Source organism: Leptodactylus fuscus, chromosome 6, assembly GCF_031893055.1.
Source record: "Leptodactylus fuscus isolate aLepFus1 chromosome 6, aLepFus1.hap2, whole genome shotgun sequence".
In the NCBI taxonomy this organism is placed as follows: Eukaryota; Metazoa; Chordata; class Amphibia; order Anura; family Leptodactylidae; genus Leptodactylus; species Leptodactylus fuscus.
The window spans coordinates 60,939,951-60,963,285 of record NC_134270.1 but is presented as its reverse complement, the minus strand read 5'-3'; the positions used below and the strand labels follow the sequence as shown (position 1 = coordinate 60,963,285).

The 23,335-nt window shown below is 41.9% G+C and overlaps 1 protein-coding gene across 1 annotated transcript; it reads left to right on the top strand.

The window, feature by feature from the left end:
• LOC142209545 (uncharacterized) lies at positions 1 to 23,092 on the top strand. The gene is made up of 23 exons (XM_075278553.1): positions 1 to 208; positions 2,135 to 2,241; positions 4,868 to 4,912; positions 5,535 to 5,688; positions 6,891 to 6,962; positions 7,773 to 7,861; positions 8,288 to 8,444; positions 8,521 to 8,598; positions 8,995 to 9,086; positions 11,262 to 11,367; positions 13,130 to 13,209; positions 15,206 to 15,274; positions 15,383 to 15,443; positions 15,669 to 15,685; positions 19,210 to 19,267; positions 19,530 to 19,622; positions 20,148 to 20,208; positions 20,999 to 21,112; positions 21,251 to 21,308; positions 22,374 to 22,442; positions 22,594 to 22,657; positions 22,786 to 22,857; positions 22,938 to 23,092. Exons 1-23 carry the CDS (start codon positions 152 to 154, stop codon positions 23,046 to 23,048), a joined length of 1,884 nt encoding a protein of 627 aa, XP_075134654.1. The 5' UTR covers positions 1 to 151; the 3' UTR covers positions 23,049 to 23,092.
• Positions 23,093 to 23,335: the final 243 nt, after the last annotated feature.

Here is a 23,335-nt window from a genome sequence, read left to right as displayed (position 1 = left end):
GTTCACACATCCACACAGGAGGAGTGCTGCGGTGTCATCAAAGAGGGCAATGAAGAAACCCTGACTGTTAGCTGTGGGAACCGGTGCCTGGCTTAGAGGAATGTTCTGCAGCCCCAGACTCCAGAGCTGAGACTGCACCACCCAGGACACTATGATCTGTATTCTGCTGGTGGCAGGCCATGGCACCCTGCTGGAGAGCCACATCAAGGTCTCGATCTTCTCTGATTCTACTTCTATCACTCACAAGCTTCTGTATTTATACTATGTCCTCTCTGCTCAGTATCGCCCTCCATTGGTCAGAGCTCTACACAGTCAAGTGACGCTGCTGATGAATGTATCAATTATAAGAAAAGTTGCAACAAAGGAAAGCTTTCATATATAAAGTGTGGCAGTGGATGGATCTGCAGAACAAAAAAGTGGGATTTACTCCCTATCATGGGGTTATTCAGCAATAGGCGGAGGGAATATGCTGAGACGTATAGTCTGTGACTGTAAGAGAATGTGTAATGGATGGAAGCATTATATACCTGTCTGTTCTCCTTTGTATTGTTCTTGTCACTCCCTGTGTGAGTACGTCACTTAGAATACATATAATTACAAGGTTTCCCGTTACTTGGACCCTTAGAGATAAATAGGTAAAACTATGTGGCGTAACAGAATTCCTGTGGGTGATGGTGCACGTGTTAGGGCGCCCTACTCCTTCCCTATAGCATATTTTTTTTTATAGTAGCAGTTATAGGTGCTGAAACTGTATCCCATAGACTTGAAAGGGATACAGCTATAGTATGCACAACCGCCATTATCTAGAATACATCTAGAATACAGTGAGCAAGCAAGACCCAGTATATAAACAATGCTGGGAGATGCAAGTTCTGTGAAACAGCTGATCTGCAGGGGTCTCAACAGTCAGACCCCCGCTGATCTACAATTGATGGCCTTTCTTTACGTTGCGAGGTTGAAATCTGTGAGTAAAACCCTACAGCAATAATTTACATGTTGTTTAAAACCTGTAGCGCGAGTCACTTTGCACTGCAGTGCAGTTTTTTTTATGCAGGAGGATCGCCGATAGTCACCAGTAAATTTTCAGTGGCTGACCCACGGTGAATTTACCAAGGGTGTCCCCAGCCTTAAACTGACAAAATGCAACCCAAGCATGTGGTCTGTTTGCCCAGCGCCTGTAAAATTCCTGAAGCCTTACCTGGAGAGTAATACGTGTATGCAGCAGATCCCCCTCTTGTTTCTTTTATTTATGCTCTATAAGGTATATAGTAGTGCATTCCCCAAGGATTACAACCCCTTCACAAACAGCAAGGCTGTGACAGCCATGTAATACTACTATGACTTAATTTGCAATTTGCTGAATTTCATGGTAACATTTACATAGAATTTTTTCTCTAGCTCCATCATACCCAAGCAATCAGTGCAGTATTTTTCAGGGCTTGAGAAGCTAACTAGATTATCTAATGTCAAGTAGGTGGTAAGTAGGCTGGAGTTAGGGGTGAGCGGGTGTTACTAAGAACTTTTACACTGTCTGCCTCAGATTGGAGGTCTGAGTAAAGGCCCCTTGCCTGCTCCTGCCTGACACTGCCCCCCAAAAAGATTAAATAGAAATTCTGGGGGAAATTATTAGCACAGGTGTTCTATACAAAAGTATTAAATAAATAAATGAATTATTAAGAAACTTCAAGTATCCCTCACAAAATCTTTCTGGCATGGGGTACTGAAAATTTTTTACTCCGAGGGGGCCCCTGGGTTGGTACGCCTTGGTCAATTTTGAAAAATGTACTATACACATGTAAGGACTGACCTGTATGAACAGACTATTGTATTTATTTTCTACTCAAAACATATTATTTACTTTTTTGGTGTTGATAATGAGTTATATCCTGCATTACACTCCAGAGCTGAACTCATTATTCTGCTTGTAGAGTCACTGTGTACACACATTGGACAGAATAAGTAATGAAATGTGGACTGCTACTATACCTGATCTGTAATATGGTGATCAACTGCTAATATAAACACATATTCAGATCTCATGGTGTGATTTCCGGTATAATCTGAGATCGTAATGTGACATTTAATCCTGCGACTATTACACAAACTGCTCTCTGTTTTTACTAATCCCTTCTAGAATGACCAAAGTGGGTTGTACAGTTTTCTGGAAGATGTTCCTAAGGCTCTGCTGCCCGGTGTGGGGGGAAAGAAGATACTGGACTTCTGGTGGAAAGCTGTGAACACGTACGTTGTCTTCATCAGTACAGATGGAGGAGGGTATCCTAAAATGACTGTAGAGTTTTGGAAAGTTCTTCTTTCCTATTTCTTCTTCCCTTTCTATACTATTTAGTCTATCTCCCTGCTTGTAATAGATTGGATAGTGGCCAAAAGAGACCCCTGGATTGCTAGAGGAGGACAACCAATGCAAGTTGTAAGGATGTGACTAAAATGTTACTACTCTGTTGGGCCTAGGGTGATGTACTTCATATTTTCAAGAGTTTACACAATGTATACATTGTACCTTTTTGACCGAGAACATTTGTGATCTGTGAATGGTATTAGCATAGCGGCGACCATGACATCACCCCTCAAGGTGGCTGGAGTAGCCCTGTGAATAGTGAGTGGCAGAAAAGACTTTTGCCAAGTCTTGAGATAACCATAGCAAAACCATTCCCAGCCTAATAATACCAGCCTGCGACCACCCAAATACTGTGTCATTTTAGATTGCTGGGTAATGGACAATACCCAGCTCTTCCCCACACCCCTGATGATGGTGGGTACTGAGGTAAAATGGTTTGTTACCCCAAATTCACATGACATAGCAAAACCAGTAGGTGTAGCCTGAAGTGACTTTGGCACCATTATTTTGCAGCACTCCCTGCTATATCCTAGCGCCATACTCCTATATTGAAAATAACTAAGGCAATACAATTGTCTGAGGAAGGTAATCTATGGAAAAAAAAATATTATTTTGTAGGGTGCATTGCAAAACATAGTCATTTATTCTACACATAACTTCAGAGTGCCAGGTCCTGTCCAGGCACATACACCAACATATTGGCAATGTTGGAGTTGGTAACACCACCATGCGTACTTGTACAATACACTTGCAAGGTAGTCATATGGACCCATTGCTCGCTGCAAAGACTCAGTCTTTTCAGCCACAAGAAATCTACAGAATCCTTAGCTAGCAATATAGGTTATAAGCAAAGAATTTAAGTGCTTGGAAGCAAACAGAGGGATGAGCAAGATGAACTGGAATTTAGTATCATCACTAGTCACAGCTGCAAAATATAGGGAAGAATATAACATGATTGGGTTGAGATCAACGGTCTAGGAGTGTGCTAATCTTTTGGAAGATGAATTAGAGTTCACATATACCAGTATTCTAAATGATACAGCTTTTGCATTGGAGCCCGAAAGCTTCAAGTTACATCTCTGTATCCTAATGTATTTCTGTGTGCCATCCATTTCCAATCCATGTATCATCCCCTTTTTTTGTGTCCGCAAAAATGACACGGATGCTGATGTAGCAGAGTTAAGGATCACAGGTACAGTGCTCAAGTGTGATCTAGCTGTGATGCTAAGTCTTGCCGCAAGCTCTTCATTTGAATTGCTGGGTGATCGTTATGTTTTGCATATCAGGAGCCAACCAGCTCTTAGCACGTCTATCCATGATATATCCATTGCAGTCTCAGGTCTTACTATAACTCCTAGACAGCATGCCCGCTGCCTCGGGGTTGTGTTTGACTCAGACCTTTCCTTCACCACCCATATCCAATCACTCACATGCTCATGTCACCTCCACCTCAAAAACATCTCTAGAATACGCCCTTTCCTTACCAGAGATACATTAAAGACACTTACTGTCTCTCTAATTCATTCTCGCCTTGACTACTGTAACTTCTTACTAATTGGTCTTCCCCTTACTAAACTCTCCCCTCTACAATCTATTCTGAATGCAGCGGCCAGGCTAATTTATCAGGCTAGACGCTACAGTGATGCCTCTGGTCTGTGCCAGTCGCTACATTAGCTGCTTATTCATTATAGAATAAAATATCACCCTCCTAAAGTTATCACCCTCATCCGCAAGGCTCCCCATAATGCTGCACCTCCCTACATTTCCTCCCTCATCTCTGTCTACCGCCCAACCCGTGTTCTCTGTTTACTCAATGACCTAACACTTACATCCTTTATTATCAGAACCTCCCACGCTCGTACACAAGACTTCTCCTGAGTTTCACCACTTCTCTGGAATGCTCTACCCTGGACAATCAGATTAACTCCCAATTTCTATAGCATCAAGATACATCTTTTCAGAAAGGCCTATCACAATTCCTAATGTAAACCCTTCTGTACCATAATTAGAATCCCTAAAATGAACCCTCCTTTGTTCCCGCTCTCACAATTACCTCACATAATATGATGCTGTTTGAGGCTAACTGTATACGTCCAGGCACCATCTGCACGTTAAAGGACACAACTGGTGACGGCTCGTACAGTTTTATGTTTGTGTAATGACAGTCACCTCTATTACAAAATTGTCTGACCTCTGTATAAGCAATGCTACCTCCGATGCCGCCCCTGCTACCTCTTGTGTCACCCCCCCCTCTACCCCATAGATTGTAAGCTCCTGCGAGCAGGGCCCTCAGTCCCATTGTGTGAAGTGACTATTTCTTTGTAATGTATCTTTTTGTCTGTACTTGAACCCTACAAATTGTACAGTGCTGCAGAATATGTTGGCGCTATATAAATAAAATGTATTATTATTATTATTATTATTATTATTATGTGTCCATATCGATCAGATACATTCATGTTTCATGTTGTATATGAATATTTGTCATTGACTGTTTGTGTTTTATCACAGGAGACAGCTCTTCAGTGAAGTTTACCTGGTGACAAATGCAGACAAGTATGATCATGAGCAAAAAAAAAAATTATTTTTTTTTCAACAATTTTTTCACTTAGACTCCTAAATATTAAATGAAACCCTCTCATTCCAGCATTACAGGACAGATATGGAATTGGTCTTCAGAACCAATGGATTCACTGTGCACATATATTATATTGTTACTGTTTGTATTATTCTTCAGAGCTAAACACATCATTTGGTGGAGCCATTGTGTACATAGATTACATTACTCATCCCTATCATATATTGATCCTGAGTTACAGTCTGGTTCCAATCCCCAGGTCACGTAATCGGAACCAGCCCCTGACTCAGGGTTGCTCCATCCCCTCCCTCCTCTCCTGATCTTACAGGTAAATACTTGTGCTATGGGAGCTGGTTGACTATAGTAAACCCCCATAGCACAGGTGATAACTTATGAGATCAGAAGAGGAGGGATGGGGCGGAGCGACCTAAGGGTTGAGGACCAGAACCAGGCTGGAACGTCATGTCCATCAAAAAGAATCTGTTGTAGAGTTGCACTCATGTACACGGTGGTTTATGGCGATTAGTTCTATATGTGTCCTATGCAATGTTGCCTGTAGGGGATTTTTCTGTCTCACACTCAGATTCTGTTATCCAACAGATATAAACACTATGAGCGTTGGGCAACGGCCAATGACTTCCCCGTGGACAATATCATTAATGATGGGACAACCACCTATGAGACCAGGCTTGGAGCAGTCGCTGACTTGGAGCTTGTAATATCCAGCAAGAAGCTGAATGATGATATCATGGTGGTGAGTGTCAGCTTATAAGGAGACAGCTTTTTTTTTTTGCAGAGATTACAGCTCCACATTTCTGTTATAGAGCTCTAAATTCCCTGCATAGCCACATACATAAGAAATATCTGTCTTCCTGCAGCCACCTCTAGGTGGTGCTCATGAGATTGCAGAGAAAGAATGTATTATTGATTTCATTGGAAACTGGAGATATCCCTATGCAGTGAGCTCCCTCTTGTGGAGGCTTTGCATAGACATAATTTTATTGGGTGATTCTTTTTCTGTGAAGGGGATTTTAATTTCTTTACCAGAAAACCTAAACTGTAACCCATATAAAGATATATTGTGAAATAAACCATCACAGAGACATTGAAATATTTAGGTTATGCTAAAAAGTAGAATTTAAGTTTAAATATAAATTATACAGGAACATTGTGCAATATGTGAACTATACTAGTCTAGTGGCTGGAAGTGTTTTTCTTTACTTTGTCCCTGTAATATTGTCTTTTGCATTGAATTAGTGTCAGGTTAGCAGCCATGTTATAAGTCCGTCTTTCTCGTAAGTGGGCCTTTTCCTTACCTGCTGTGACATTTTTCTTGCATAATTGTGCATTTGTGTACATTGCTGTCTGTAGTGCTTTGCAATGCATACAGAATGACCCTTGAAATGGAAGCGGCTTCTCCGGTGTTCTATCATCCTCAGTGATAAGTGTCTCTTCCTGATCTTACAGCTGAGCCTTGTAAATAGATTTATTTGGCTGCTGTCTCTTTAATACCTGCAGTGTGGCCTTTTTTGGAGAGATGGAGATGGCTGGCAGTACTGAGGGGATATCATGGCTGAACATGTGATTGTCCAATCAAAGGTAGTTTAAAGATTAGACAATGTCAGCCGCCGTGTTGCTCTCTCTCCTGGCGTCTCCTCTGCTCTAATCAGTCTCTTATGGCGTTTCTTCCTTCGCTCCTGTCCATTGTATTTTGTGCGGAATAACATTCAGAGGTGGATGCCAGCGCACACGCCAACCGCTGCTCTAGAATCCAAATTCATTATTCAAAATTCATGCGCCTTCTGCCAGTGACACCAGAGAGAACAGGTTAACTTTCATTCTTCGATGTAATTTAGCGACACAGTGTATGGGGAGGGTGCTGTGTCCAGAAGATACTGGTTTTTAATATTTTACGTTTGCTGCTTGATATTATTCTATTACTTCCTTCCTTCACAGATTGCTGCTGACATGTTATGTGCTGATCAGAACTTTGACATGGCCCAAGTGCTTAAATTTTTTAGACTGAAGGTAACGTTCATCATGTCTTCTTTTTTTTTTGTCATTACTGTTATGGTGACACCATACTTAACTGCTTAGATCAGAGTGTGTTGCTAAGCCTACCATGTGTGACTACTGAAGTTCTTGGGGTGCAGGTATGACTGATAAGGTTATGACTACAGAGGCCACATGTCACTGCCGATAATAGGGTGATGCCATGTGTAACTGCTGAAGTTAGGGTGGTGCTGAGATTATGATGGGCTGAAGTTTTGGTGATATTATGTGTGTATGAAGCTATGGAGGTGCCACGTGTAACTGTTTAAATTGTGGTGCGTTGGGGCCACACGGTGGCTCAGTGGTTAGCACTGCAGCCTTGCAGCGCTGGAGTCCTAGTGTTCAAATCCTGCTATGGGCAAAAAACCATCTGCAAGGAGTTTGTATGTTCTCCCCGTGTTTGCATGGATTTCCATCCCATATTCCAAAAAAGACATACTGATAGGGAAAAATGTACATTGTGAGCTCTATGTGGGGCTCACAATCTACATTTAAAAAAAAAATAAAAAATTGTGGTGCGTTGACGCTTGTGACTATGGGAATTCTGATGGTGCCCCATGTGACTGCTCAGTTTTTGGTGGTGCCATGTGCCATTGCTCAATTTATGGTGGTGGTACGAGTAAATGCTAGGGGCATGGCAGGGAAACAATATCAGTTTTTGTAGAAGTGGGAAAATCGTGTGTCTTTTTAGGAGGTGCATTAATATTGTGGAAGTGGTGAGGGTTGGCATGATTTTCTATGACTTCCCTATATCTTTTACTTTACAGATTTCCTTATCTTTTTTAGGGGGGTGAGCTGGCAATTTATTATGAAATGGAAGAAGGTGAGAGTACGTCTTCACGTGGTATAGTGGAAGTGTGCCCAGAAAGTCACAGGTGAGACCCTGAATATACTACAATGATAAACCATCAAAAATCCAGTCTGATGCACAGGTTATAATGTGACACAACTGAGAAGCTGACATCGGAAATTCATGAGACACTTGTAACAGACCCACATTGAGTAGTCACGACTGAGAAACCTTTTAAGTCTTACTAAGTTTGGTACAAATTACAACTTAAATTGGCTTAAAACAACATAGAACACTCCTAAGAACGGTGTGTAACACTCCCAGGGCTCCTAGGAACCTGTCTATCCAATTTCTAGCTCTAAATTTCTAGGCAGAAGTTATGTCAAAGTGAAAGTGAAACTATTATACTCTGGGGTCTGTAGAGGCCCAGGGGATATGTTAAAAAAAAAACTATATATCTTTATTTGTTATGTGTTTACTTTATTAATTATTATCTTCTGTGTCCGAAAAGAATTTCACGTTTTTATGAGAAACCTCAACAAGGGGACACCAGCTCAAGAATGGCCAGTGTAGTCTTCTACTGCTTCCAGAAACAGACGCTGCCGACTCTCGAGATCTTTCTTAGCAGCTTTCCCAAAATTGAAGACAGAGTCTTGGGAAGATATATGGTAACACATAAATATTAAATTTTTTTGCATTCCATGAATTTCCACTTTTTAACTTTATATCTCTACTTTGATGAAGGAATGGCTCATAAACTCTGCAGCTTTCCCTGTGTATGGGATGAAACTTCCCACCGGCTTCCAGCTTATAGGACAAGTGGTGAGTGTCTGCCATATACATATATATAGCAGTATGTGCACTGAGTAGCCAATCAGCAGTCAGCTTGTATCTTTTCATATTCATAAGGCTATGAAAGTGAGTGCCTTATTGCTTGCTGGAATAACATGAGTATATAGTGAAATGGACCAGATAGTATAACCTCGGCATCTTCTGGTATACAATTCTCGATGTACAGCTGGTATAAGTTATATAATGTTATATAATTGTGTTGAGAGGTGGAGATTTGGGCAGTGTCTGAACCAAAGCCATAGGGGATCATTGAGAGGTGTGTTAATTTTGGGTCTCCATGTTTAGAACGTTTATGTATCCCTTCATTTGCCTGGAAACCCCTTTTTACCATTGTTTGTCATGTTGATGTTGTAATGTTTTTAATAGGGATTACCAGATTACACAAAATGGCTGGCTCACTACTCTGCAGTTAAAAGTCAGCCACGGGTCAAGATGATCACTTGCAGAGCATATGCCAGGTAGGAATACAACAGTGAAACTTTATAGTAACTCAATAGTAACCACATTTACAGATTACATGATAATATGCCATATTATCTGTGGCGGCTTACATGTATGTGCTTTGGAATAAGACTATATCTGGTCATTATATTATTTGTATACTGCATTATACTGCAGGAGGGGGCAGGGCCGAGCGGAGGGGGCGGGGCTGAGTGGGCGGCGTTAGCAGGCAGAATGCAGGCAGAGAGAGGAACTGCTCTCTGCTAAGCGTGAGGGGTGGCTGCTGGAGCAGCGCTGCGTCCACAGGGCCACCCCAATCCACCGCTTGCTTCCCATGCCGGGCTGCATAGCGCCGCCTGAAGCAGTCGCTTCAGGTCGCCTCATGGGAGGTGCGGCGCTGGCCGAGGGGGCTTTTTCAGCACAAAAACTGTGCTGAAAAATTCGGCTTATACTCAAGTATATACGGTAAGCTTACATGTGTGTACTTTGGAATAAGACTATATCTGGTCATTATATTATTTGTATACTGCATTTTTCCCAGTTCTGTCTTCTGACAGTTCCATCTCAAATTCTCAATGTTCTCTGAGCTAAGCTCCAGAATGAGTAGAGACCAGCTATGATGGATCCCATACACAGCACATAGAAAGGACATTGTACAGCAGTTCTGAGCAGTGTACCAGTAAATCCAACACTGGTGTGAGACAGTAAGAAGAAACTTTGTTTCTGCTCCTCCTTCTTTATAGCTACTGTCTCACCCTGGACCTTCATAAATGTGTATGAGCAGTAGATGTAACCTGATTCCACATTGCAGAAACGCAGCATTGTTTGTTGCAGATTTTGCTGTGGTTTTTTGAGCCATAGCCAAGAGTGGCTACAAAAGGAATGGGAAATATATATAGGAAAGACTATTTGTACATACCGACGATTAACCATGACCTTATTGCTGACTTCATACAACAAACCACAAACGCCTAAATTTTGGTAAAAGGTGGGTTGGCCACAGCGATTTTATTCTATATTAACATATTGTAAACATTTGAAAAAATTCAACCATAAACAAATACTTTATGAAAGTAAACAAATAAACCCGGAAAAAACCTCCATGCCCCGCCTTTCCTTCTTCCAATCTTCCTCCCGAATGTTACCGCTGTGGTACAGCGGACATGTAGGCCAATCTTCTTATCGCCAAGGGGCATGGAACATCCGCCGCTGTGACAACTGAAAAACAAAGAAAAAACCAGCCAGAAACCAGACAACAAACCAAACAACAAAAAACCACTGCAAGGGTAGGGTGGGCGGGGGTTCCTCTCACCATCAAGGACAAATGGCAGAAGGTGAGTCTCCGCATACGTACCCCTGTAATATACTGGAGACTCCCCTTCTCATTAACATACTCCGCTCCCCCCTCCCTCCCCTGGAAAGTTCCCGAACAGGGGGAGGGAGTGAGGTGAAAAGTTCAAATAAACAGGAGTCTGCAAAACTTCTATTAACTAGGCCCAGGATGCAACTGACAAATAGTCTTTGCCCTTTTCCCTAGTCGCTTCAAGGGCGACTAGACTTCTACATTTTGTTCAATCCACTCCTGGCTTTGGCTCAAAAAAACACAACAAAAACTAAAAAGCTACATTTCTGCAATGTGGGGCCTTAGTTTAAAGCAGAAATTCCATCTAGTGTTTGCCTCTGACTTTAGTAGCAAACTGAGAGTGAGCATGCAATGTAGGAGGCAGGAGAATGGTGAGAAGATTCTTTAGAAGGAATAAAAATTGGGTCCATCATCCTCTTACCAGAAGTAAGAAGTGTACCTCAAAACTAAACTGAACATGAACTGTATCTTATAGTTGCTATAGTTTACTTGGTTAGACTTGGTTATGGTGGAAATCCCACCTGGTTACTCTTGCTGTGTTTACCATATTTTGCGGGATTGGTTATCCAGTCCCATATTGAACAGATCTCAATGGCAAGAAGTCCCTTCAGACCATTCACATATTGCATCAAATTCTTGTAATCTCCTGGCATCATGGTGAAAAATGTCTTCTGCAGTGTAGCCTTTGTGGACATGACCCATAGACTACTTCTATCACTGCCAGTATCTTCCCATCTGTTTCTTACTTTTATTTACACTGTTGATTTACATAAAGTTTGTTGAAGCTAAAGTGACTCTAAATTTAACTTTTTCCCATCTCCCTCTTCAGAATTGGCATTATTGGAAACCCTTCAGATGGATATCATGGGAAGACTATTTCTATGACAATTTCCAACTTTTGGGCTGAGGTCACGATCTCCGAGAGCAAGAAGCTGGTAAAAAGCTTTTGGGTGTCCATCCTCCTTGATGAAGATGGGTTCTGCAATGGGAATACCTTTGCCGATAATCCCTTTTTCCTTGAAATAAGTCTGTGGGCGGGAAATGAGAGGTTGCATTGTGTGCCTCGGTCATCCTCTCATCCTCATCATTCTCTACATAAGGAGGTTTTTAGTCTAATATGCATCGGCTAAGTGCAAAATATGCAAATCTGTCCTTTATCAAAGCCAGATGAATCAGCCCTATTATAAATCTCTGAGAGCAGCAGCGATCTCCCGGGGAAGGGGGATGAGGAAGTTGACATTGTAGCATTGTCTCAGGGTTGAAGATCTGGGACTTGCAGTAGTGAAGTCCTCATTTACCGATTGCTTTCAGCCTGGTTCAAAGCTTACGGCTTAAACCGGCCTCAAAGTGTAATGAGCGCGAATGGCTTTTTACATGATGACAGAATTGTAATTAGCTTTAATGGCCTCTTCTCCTGCTCCACACGCTACACGTTACTTCTCCCTGAGCCGCATTGATCACATGATTTATTGTCTTTTGAAATATGCGAAACTCTTCTTTTGAGAATGCAGGTTTTATCTCCATCTAATGTTTATAGTCCTGGAGATTTTTTATTTATTTTTATTTTTTTATATTGTAGTTTTTACAACTTTTAAGTGCAGTTCTCAGTGTGGCCTACAAGAACTGATTTTCACATTCCCAAAATTTTAGTCTGGGGCTTTCTAACACATTAGTATAATCCTGAAATACTCTGAGCTCCCTCCATGTCTGTACCCTTCTTGTCTTCATTCTCCTCTTCTATACATCATACCCCGTCACATATAACCGTGTTCCTGGAGACATCACTGTCCACCACAAGATCAACAAATTCTTATTCTGAAAGTTTCTGTGCTTGGGGGGAGGGGAGAGGCCAAATTGTGGCCAGTTTATCCCTGAGCAAATTGAGAATGGAGCCCCAAATGCTTAAATTGGGTACTAACAATATAGTTGCATTGACTACAGTCACTGTCAATATGCAAACACCTATATTACCTTTTTTTTTTCTTTTTTCTTCATTAAAGTTTTTATTAAAGTTTTGCGCATAAGGAAAAACAACAAAAAACACATCTGAATATGGAGAAAGGGGGGGAGGGGGTGGTTATCCCTATCTGGGGTTTAGAAAGGACCTGTAATTAATACTAAAAGACTCTATACCCAGAAGTGTATCTTGAAGGCTCTCGGCCCAAACTATGGGCTAGCTATAGTACAAGTGTCTTCGTTGCAAACAGTCTTTTGACAAGTCTATGACAAGTAAAGCAGCCGAGGCCTCTTCTGCTCTGTAAAGTTAATATCTGCATGCAGATGGTGCAATGAACTGATATGGTGGCAATGTCCAGATTGCACACAGATACTGATATCCTGTGTGTGGTTCGGCCTAGAAAGTCACAGTGAGCCTATGATTTGCATTCTGAGGATGCAAATACAGTTGAAACAGTCTCTTGCCCAGGGGCACCAGTCCAGCAGTGTAGATGCCTAAGGGAAAGCTCCCCCCTCCTTCGGGATGGGGATGCTTCATAGTTGCCCAGTTTGTTCCCCATAACACAATCCATAGCTATAGCACTTTTCTCCTTCCACTATGTAACTCTGTAACCTTCCACAAGATCAGTACCCTCTGACCTGCTGGATTAGATGGCTCGTGTTTTATACAGCTCTGTCCTCAATAACATCCTCTGTTGGTGCTTTCTTGTAATTTTACTGTTTTGTGCTTTATTAAATCAGGTTTTGGTCCCTCATCCCTTAAATGACCCAACAGAGTTTGGGAGTTTGCTGGATCTACATTATATCAGCAGGAAAGAGGGGTGAGTCTGGTTATCCTCACATTATCTAGTGCAGTCTGAGGATTTATGCACGTTATGTGATCTATTAACCATTTCTTGTAACGTTAACAGGCTGCAAACAGCATTAATCAAAGTCTGATACATAGTATAAATGATCTCAGGTTTGTCAGCAATCATGATAACATATTGTGTATAGAAGAAGAATGACCAGATCCTGCTGAATGAGTTTTGGGGGTGAGTTCACATGGTGTAAAATGAAGAGGCAGACATGAATAAAATGAATGGTAAAATGAATTTCAGGCAGACATCTCCTCTTCATTTTCCACTGCCTGGCTCCCCACATTCTCAGATGAATGGGCCTAGTCAGTAGGGAGTCTCGAATCTGTGGCACGATCGAGTAGGACGCTTATTTTTTCAGTGTCCTGGTATGATCTCTGCTTCCCATTGGGAACAATAGAAGGCTGAATCATGGTGGAGTTTACTGCTGATTTTGGGATGGAGTCTGTCCCAACATCATTGGTTAATTCCGCCATGTGAACATACCTTTACAATGCATCAGTGCCTGTAATCCTCTTTAGCAGCAACTACGGTTGAGCGATCGGGAATGGAAAAGATCGGATTCCGATCGGCGATCGAGTAAATTTCATGATCGCGATCGGAATTCCGACCCGATCTTTTCCAGTGGTATCGAGATTGGAGGTTATCTCAAGATCAGCTCAACCCCAAAAGTGTCTTTTCCCATAGAAAAGCATTGACTAGGGTTGAGGATCGGGATCGGAAAAGATCGGATTCCGATCGGCGATCGAGCAAATTTCACGATCGAGATCGGGAACGAGATCGGCTGGAAAATGATCGGAAATCGGATTTTAAAATCGATCTTGAAATCTCAAGATCAGCTCAACCCTAGCAGCAACACAATATTCTATCCTGGGTAAAACATCTAAAGCAGGGGTAGGGAACGTATGGCTCTCCAGCTGTTGCAAAACTACAACTCCCAGCATGCATACTTGCTCTGCTGTTCTTGGAACTCCCATTGACGTGAATGGAGCATGTTGGGAGTTGTAGTTTCACAGCAGCTGGAGAGCCGAAGGTTCCCTACCCCTGATCTAAAGGTACAATCACATCACGTTTTTTACATCCATTTAGCAGTTCCATTTGACAGATGGCAATAGTGGCCGGATTCTAAAAGATGAGCGAAATCTACAGTATGTCGGCTACAAGCTACATTTCAGACTAGGCACATAGACACTCAGAAAGTGAGTGTAATTTATAATAAATGCACCTCATCATACATTAGGCACTTCTTGGCTGGTGCAGGGTCGTGCTAAGTCCCCCCATATCTATTAGATATTTGCATAACTGTACAATGATTAAAGGGAACCTGTCAAGAGGTTTTACACCATACAAAGGTCCAAAGGTTCATGCAGCATTAAGTACTCATCTTTCCTATGGTTTTCCTAAGCTTTTAAAACCTTAGATCAGCATATGCAATGCCTGATATCCTATCTAACCAACATGGCGAAATTTATTGCAATGACCTGATGACTTGATGAAGCTGTTTGCTACCCCTTGTGACTACTTAAAGGGAGTCTGTCCTATATTTGATTTTTCAAATGAATGCATTATTTTTCAGAAAAAAGTTTTTTCTGTGCATATACAGAAGAGCCCAAGAGTGCAACAGGGCATGTCAGAGCACCAGTGTGTATCATATGCAGGGCTCAGTATTCCGCTCAGGAACAGCGATGTAATGGCAGTAGCGCAGCCTCCCTGTGAGTGGTTGATTCTAGGGCACTCTTACCTCGCACATGCGTGGCTGACACACAGAAGAAGCTAGGACCGAGTTCACTCTGGGATTATTTGTGGTCTAGGGTGAATAAACCATGTTACTTTATATACAGAATTCATTCACCTAAAGCTAAAATTTTAATATTTCTTTGTGTATTAATATTATTTGTATATATATTTATATTGACTATTTTTATTTTGTGCCTCTCCCACCATCTTCTCTGACCGGCAGGTATTTGGGAGGGCTGAGACTGCTACAAGCCACCTGCAAGAAGTTTTATCAGTACTGCTCTGAGAAGGGGTAAGAATTCTTATATCCAACTTTCTTCAATAACCTGAGTCTACGTGTAACTAAACTGGTGTGGACTTGGAAGAGTTGGATTTATATCCTGTTATAATTCCTTTCCAGAATCGCCTTGTCGAAACAGAACTTTACGCTTAAATATAATGTGAACATTCCACGCCAAGTGGTAAGTGCATACAAGTGATGCTTCTAACTGGACGACAGGCTCTGCGGGAGACATAGTACACAATGGCACCCATCCTGCAGTGATTCCTAGCGTAAAACATTGCAAAGAGTGACAGTATTGATAAATTAGCCCCATATTCGCTCTATAATGACACATATATTACAGCTGCATCAAAATGTAATAAATGTAGCAAAATTAAATTGTGATTTCTCATCTGTTTTGCAGGGATTAGCAGGAAGCAGGTAACTATTTTTTTTTGCTTTGTACTGTTTTCTTTTAATAGGGATTCTTGTACATGGGACAGCATCTTGGTAGTTGTATTTTTGTACATAGATCGGTGTCATGGTAGTTATACTCTTGTATATAGAGAGCAGTATTATAACCACAATATTGTTATACATGGGATCAGTGGCGTAACTAGGAATGGCGGGGCCCCGTGGCGAACTTTTGACATGCCCCCCCCCCCCATCGACACCGACGCCGAAGACCTCGACCGACCCCCTCCTACGCATTCCTGTGCATTCTATTATCCCCCATAGTGGCCACTTCACACAGTATTATCCCCCATAGTGGCCCCTGCAAACTGTATTATCCCCAGTAGTGGTCCCTGCACACAGTATTATCCCCAATAGTGGCCCCTGCACACAGTATTATCCCCAATAGTGGCCCCTGCACACAGTATTATCCCCCATAGTGGCCCCTGCACACAGTATTATCCTGCATAGTGGCCCCTGCACACAGTATTATCCCCCATAGTGGACCCTGCACACAGTATTATCCCCCATAGTGGCCCCTGCACACAGTATTATCCCCCATAGTGTCCCCTGCACACAGTATTATCCCCAATAGTGGCCCCTGCACACAGTATTATCCCCCATAGTGGCCCCTGCACACAGTATTATCCTGCATAGTGGCTCCTGCACCCAGTATTATGTCCCACTGTGGACACTCATAAACAATCATTATACTCTGGGGTCTTTTATCCGGGGGAATAAAAACATAAAAAACTACTGTTACTTACCTGTCCCCCGGCTCCTACGCTGTCGGCCTCCGCTGCTGTCCTTCTGCAATGAAGTCGGATGTCACATGACCTGGGACGCAGGCCGGGTTCATGTGACGTCAGAGACGTCAGACAACAAGGAAGGAGGCCTGGTAGGATCGTGGAGAGGTAAGTAACAGTGTTTTTTATGTTTCTTACCTCTCCCGGTCCGCCAATCATTATACTCGGGGGGTCCGAAAAGACCCCCGAGTATAATGATAGCAGCGGTAGTGGCTGTCACCGGGCCCCTAATGTCCCGGGCCCTGTGGCAGCTGCCTCTGCTGCTATGGCGGTAGTTATGCCACTGCATGGGATGTCTCCCATTATAGTAAACCTGTGTTCCAAATTATCACACAAAGTATATTTTACCCTGATTTTTCTAAATGCTCAATGCAAATAACAGTCGATATAACGTTAAAATCTTCAAGCGTAAAATATAAATCTAATTTTATTGGATAACATTTTTTGTCACAAATGAATAAATAACAATTCACTGTTCCAAATTATTATGCACAAGAGTTTCTAAATATTTCATAGGTTGTAAGAATTTGCAGCGTTAATAGGTCACATTTACTGAAATCAAAAGCTATTTAAATCAAAATCATCTTAACAGGCCAAGTTGCATGTTAACATAGGACCTCTTCTTTACTATCACCTTCTTACATCCATTGTACTTGTGAGTTTTTGGATAGATTCCGCTTGAAATTCTTTGCAGGATGTCAGAATAGTCTCCCAGAGCTGCTGTTTTGATATGAACTGCCTCCCACCCTCATAGATCTTTTGCTTGAGGATATTCCAAAGGTTCTCAATTAGGTTGAGGTCAGAGGTGGATCCTTTTATGCCCATAGCAGCCAATGACTCTGAGGTATTCTTTGCTGCAGATCTCTCCCCATAATTCAGGCTAAACACGCTACCTCCTTGCTAACATCCCAGTCTGGTAGGAACCTTCTGGCCATCCACCAACCATCCACTAATCCACCCATTTGGAGGGTTGCATGACACTCATCAGTAAACAAGAATGTTTCAGAATTAGTCTTCATGTATGTCTATGCCCACTGCAACCATTTCTGCTTGTGAGTACTGTTTCGGAGTGGCTGAATAGTAGATTTATGCACAACTGCAAGACTCTGGAGGATCCTACACCTTGAGGTCCGTGGAACTGCAGAGACACCAGCAGCTTCAAATACCTGTTTGCTGCTTTGTAATGACACAGAAACCTGAAGAACACTCACCTCAGTGGGTGTGGAAGCATATGGAACTGGTCAGCAGAAGTGGGTGCAGTTGAAGGAGAGCACCAGAAGAGGGTAGAATTATCGTACTTTCCGGGTCAGCACCAGGAGGTCACGCAGTTTCCAAGGATAAGGCAAAACGTAGTCAGACAAGCCGGGTCATACACAGGAGGTCACGTGGCACAGAAAGATGGAGCAAAAGGATAGTCAGGAAACACAGGACAAACACAGGAGGTCAGGTAGTGCAAATTTGTTGGTCAAGGAGAGGTGGTCTGGAAGGCAAGCAGGGTCACAACAGAAGGCCAAGGCAGGTACAGAATCAGCAGGCAGGAATTGTGGTCAGAAGGCAAAAACAGGTAGTCAGGAAGCAGGACACCGGGGAAGAAACACAGAGTGGAGCTTTTGCACAGGAGAAACTGAATAACCAGTGGCAAGCTGGAGCCAGAGTCAAACTTAAATAGACACCAGGCCGCCTGACCTCCTGACCCAAAAGTCCATGCTCTGGGACAAGCAGAAGACTGGCAACCCCCCCTCCACTTGAGCAACTCGGAAGAGCCAGAACGGGCAGCACAAAAGGAGAGGGCCGGCAACCTCCATGCATCACTGCAGAGGCCTGACTCCTGACACCATGAGTGTAATTGAAAAACAAAAAATGTAATCTTTGACCCTTAAATCTGATTTGCATAATAATTTGGAATGTGGTGTAGTTATACTCTTGTACATAGTGATACTTCCTCCTATGCTGGTATATAGGAGGCAGTATTAGAGTAGTTCTATTCTTGTATATAGGGAGTGATATTGTGTGTGTGTGTATAATATATATGTAGGAGTTAGATTTTGCTTTTGTATCGGCTATGATAATACTTCAGATTTGCTGTGATTTATGGTCTGATGAGTTCTTATGACATGATTTTTTTCTATAATTGACTCTCGGCTTGAGAACTTTGTTTTTCGCTTTCTGTCCCGTTTTCCTGCTTCTCTGTTGTTCATTGTAATTTCCTATTTCCATGTAAAATAATATGATTCCATTTTTTTTTCTTTTCACAATTTGAGAAACTTTTTTCCCATTTTCTGTGTAAATGAAGCAGTGGCCGCTGGTCGCCGCTCCTCTCCCCTGCACATTATGAGGGAGTTTATGGCGGCTGCAGATGGAGGATTGTAAATTGGTGTTTATCATACAATGCGTTGTTCTCCTGCAGAAATGTGCTGCGCAGTCAGCGCAGTTCTGCCTCTCCGGCCCCTTCACTGTGTGTTCATAGCTGCACGGAGTAATTTACAGACACTTCTCCAAATGGCAGCAACACATTCATGAGCGCTCTCACTGTCAAAGGGTATTTAATTTTAATAGCGCGCAGATTGGATCATTTCCGGGGACGGATAGAAGCAGTTACTTAAAATGCGCTGTCTGCAACATCCTATATCCAGCAAATGACACCTGTTACTTGTATTCAGATATGAATTCTATTAACTGGCAGAATATTTTAACTTTGTCTTTCAGCGCCATTGTATCCGCAACTCTGAAGTGTCTCATGAAGTTCTATAATCTAACAGATGACGTAAGTGTCTTTAAGCACCCTAATAGGATTAGCGGAGCTCAGGAAGTAGCACACATGATAGGATTAGATACAGTGCCTTAGGAGACTGTATCACACTTGATAGGCTTGCAAACACGGACTCGGTACACAGTATCATATATGAAGTGCTTAGATACAGTGTTTCTAAAGATAGTAGGGTGCAATAATGTGTATGCACAGGTCTGTGTCATCCATTTTGGGAGATTGTATATGTTGGTCAGATCATGTTCTCTCTCTGTTGTAGGATCTCCCAAAATCTGTACAACCAAATTTTATTCTTGATGTTGAGAAGGAAGAATTATTTATAACGGCTGGCCTTCAGGACCGTGTAGTTCAGGTGACAATCTTTAAAACATCCATAAATCACAGGTTATTACTTAGTTGTATTACCTAGTTTGTGGTTTAGATGTAATTGTTTGTGTTCTCTTCAATGTAGACTCGTGTAGAGAGTCTGAACTTGTATCTAATTTGTCCTACAGGATGGGCCATAAGTATGGATAGACCCAGATAAAATAGATGTGGTTGCTGATATCACCTTACCATTCCTGGCATATTAGTACATGGGAGGAGGGAAACATTTGAGACTGGGTGACTCCCATGATGGCCATCTGCAAGGCTGCCATTTTGGATGGCCTCAAATGTTTCCCCCTCCCATGTACTAATATGCCACAAACGGTAAGGTGATATCAGCAACCACATCTATTTTATCTGGTTTATCCATAATTATGGCCCACCCTGTATATATATATCATTTGACAGTCGGTTGTATATACTGTCTAAGTCACCTGCTTGTTCTCCTCCATTATTGTACCAGACTCAGCACACATTTCCTTTGAATAGAGGTAATTTTTTTTTTATTTAGGTCTATGAGGGTCTCATCTATATGGACTTCAGCAGATCCATCATGGAGGAGCAGGGTTATGGTGAGTGTTATTCTTTAGGTCCATTCACATTCACATTTTGTACATCTGTTTAGAAGATCCGTTTATCGGATGGAAAAAACAAATCCGAATGGATGGCCATCCATTCACATAGAGAGCAATGTAAAATACAATATTAATACATTGATCACTATGTAAACAGATGGCCATTTGTTTGCATCCATTTTTTTAATCAGTCAAACAAATCTGCTGAACGAATGTAAAGAACAGATGCAGTGGCGTTTTTATATTGCTACATTGTTGCCAGACTTGTTCTTTATTCTCCCTGCCAATTCCTTTAGTGATAGCGCCTCCTCTGGTTTCTGTAAGGGCTAGTTCACACGTGTTAGGGTGGTCAAGGAATTTGGTCAGGAAAAAATCCTCTTCAGGAATTAGGAAGCTTTTTTTTGGAGTGTTTTTTGACATTTTTTGAGGCATTTTTTGTTTCAGGTTTTTTCCTCCAGCACAGTGAATGGACCTTAAAAAAAACCGCCTGGCGTTTTTTGCCAAAAAATGTGCCAAAAAAAGCTAGAGGTTTTTCCACCTCCCATTGACTTGTATTGATTTCCTGAGGCAGAATCCGCCTGAAGAAAGGTCATGTCGCTTCTTTTTTCCACTAGCGGGAAAAAAACACTGGCGGAAAAAAGAACGCTAGCAGTCTACATAGACCTCTATTTTGAGGGGGTGGATTTTGAGGCAGATTCCGCGTAAAAATCCACCCCCTCTTGCCCCATGTGAACGAGCCCTTAAGTCAAACTTCAACTCCGTGTCTTGATATTTCTTTCTCATGCAGGAAATTACATTCCCATGGATGCCACGTGTGCACCGCAGTTCTGGCTTGCATATCTGCGAGATCCAAGTGACTCTGGTGTAATTCATAATAATGTCCGACAACGTTGGTTGAATGGTGAGAAAATAAATGGTTCTCCTGTCATAATCCTATTATTTGTGATCCTGTCAGCTGATCTACTGAATATAATCCTGTCATGTCTACTACTGTCGGCTGAGCTATGTATCCAATACTTCATCTATATTTTTCCTGCAGGTGACCCTGAGGTTATTGAGGCCATGACAGTATTTGCTGAGCTTACAGATAAAGCAAGGTAAGATCTAAAGTTTTAGAAATTTCACAGTTTAACGTGTTTCTTGTCGATGGTCACTCATCTTGGTCAGGATTGGATAGTGGCATACAATCTATGTTTATCATGACCCAATAATTTCCGTTCCTGCCACACCTTGTCATGTCTTCTCAGACGCTGTCTAGTTCTGGCCTTGAGGCCAATCAGTGGCCTAAGGAAAGGACATGGGACATGTGTGAATGGGGAGGAACGCCCCCTCCCTCTACTCACAGTGCTCGTCCATAGACGAGTATTATCAGAAGGGGAGGGGGTGTTCTTCCCCGCTCACACAGCACAGCGTGATCGGCTGCTGTGGAGAAGGACGTACCTGACTGACTGTCAGGAATGCCCTTCTGACTGTAAAGAGCTACGGTATCGGGACCGATAGCGCTTTACCCGGGACACAGATCGGGAAAGCCGACAGTGCGCTGAATTCAGCACATTATCTGCTTTCCAGCAGTATATAGAACTGCCTGTGCCCAAATCGGTGAAAGGTCCTCTTTAAATGTAATAAAATAATAATGATGTATAAAACCAATGATAAACGCAACACTGTAAATACCACCAAGTACCACCATTAAAACCAACATGTCATATAATGCAATTGTCCAATTCACTCCCAAGTAATAACGTAGAAGAATAAAAATGATGAAACAAATCACATTTAAAAATGAGTTTCAATGGATGTCTTCTATTCAATTAGAATATCCAGAAGGCTTCCCTATGTACCAAATGTTTACGGCAGTCACCATCACGTGGTAGTCTGTTGACTTTTTCTTCCATAAAAACAAAATGATGTCATATGACCACCATGACTGTGAGCACAATGCTGAGACGTTCCTGACAAGTTCATTTTACCACCAGAAATGAGAGATATATGCTCAGAGTTTTAAGATTATGTATGGTACAACCCCACATATGTATGTTTACAATGAGTGCACTGTAATGTATACAACATAATTAGGTTTACAATGAGTGCACTGTAATGTATAGAATATATACTGTATATTATATATATTATTAATGGTGGTGAAATCTTTCCTCTTCCAGGATGGCCATAGAGGAGAAGAACTGGAAAGAACTGGGGGAATTAATGGAGAGGAATCTATCACTTAGGAGGTAACTTATAATTCCGCAGTATAAGGAAGCACCCAGCATGTACGCAGTTACCACATATATTCTTCTGCATGCAGGGTGGTCTGGACGGGCATCAGTAATCTGCTCATTATTCGTCATTCTTCAGTTTCTCAATTATTTTCTTGCCTTGTAGATCAATATTCACTGATGAATGTCTGGGTCCAGGAAACCTAAAGATGATAGAAATCGCTCAACAGGTAGCATCACATAGAAACTGCAGCAAACGTTATTGACTCTGCAGGATTTATTGACACAGATCTGGGCTGCCACCTGGTGGCCAGAAGTGATTATTACAGCCATTAATTCTGCGTTGGATTTTTTGCAGCATGGGTGTCCAGTGAAGTTACCAGGGAGTGGCGGCGCAGTGATTGGTTTGTGCCTTGAGCCCAAAAAACTGGTATGCATTGTTTGTATGTTGTAATTGTATCGTATTTTAATACTGCTCTGCTGCTCTAACCCAATTTTTTCTGTCTTAAGGTTGACCTAAAGAAATCTTATCAGGAAGCTGGATTTGTATTTTGCCTAGTAGTCCCTTATTGTCCAGAAAATACTGAAACAAGCAATGAGGCGCCAGTCAGTAAAAGTTAAATCATGGTACGCAGGTTTTATTTTTCTACAGTACAAGAAACAGATCCAATAAGAAAAATCATTGCCTGGTATACTATATTACTTTGTAAGGTACTTTTATAGAATAAAGAAAATTTATCACAGATATTAAAAATGCATGCAGCCATAATAATCTCCAGTCCACAAGAGTTCTTGGGTTGTATCCAACATCTCGTGTATTTCAATGATAGTCTGTCAGCAGGATCCAGCAGATCTTTAAACACTAGCTCTTGCCGCAAGAGTGTGTAAAAGTGCTTTTTCCCTGCTGC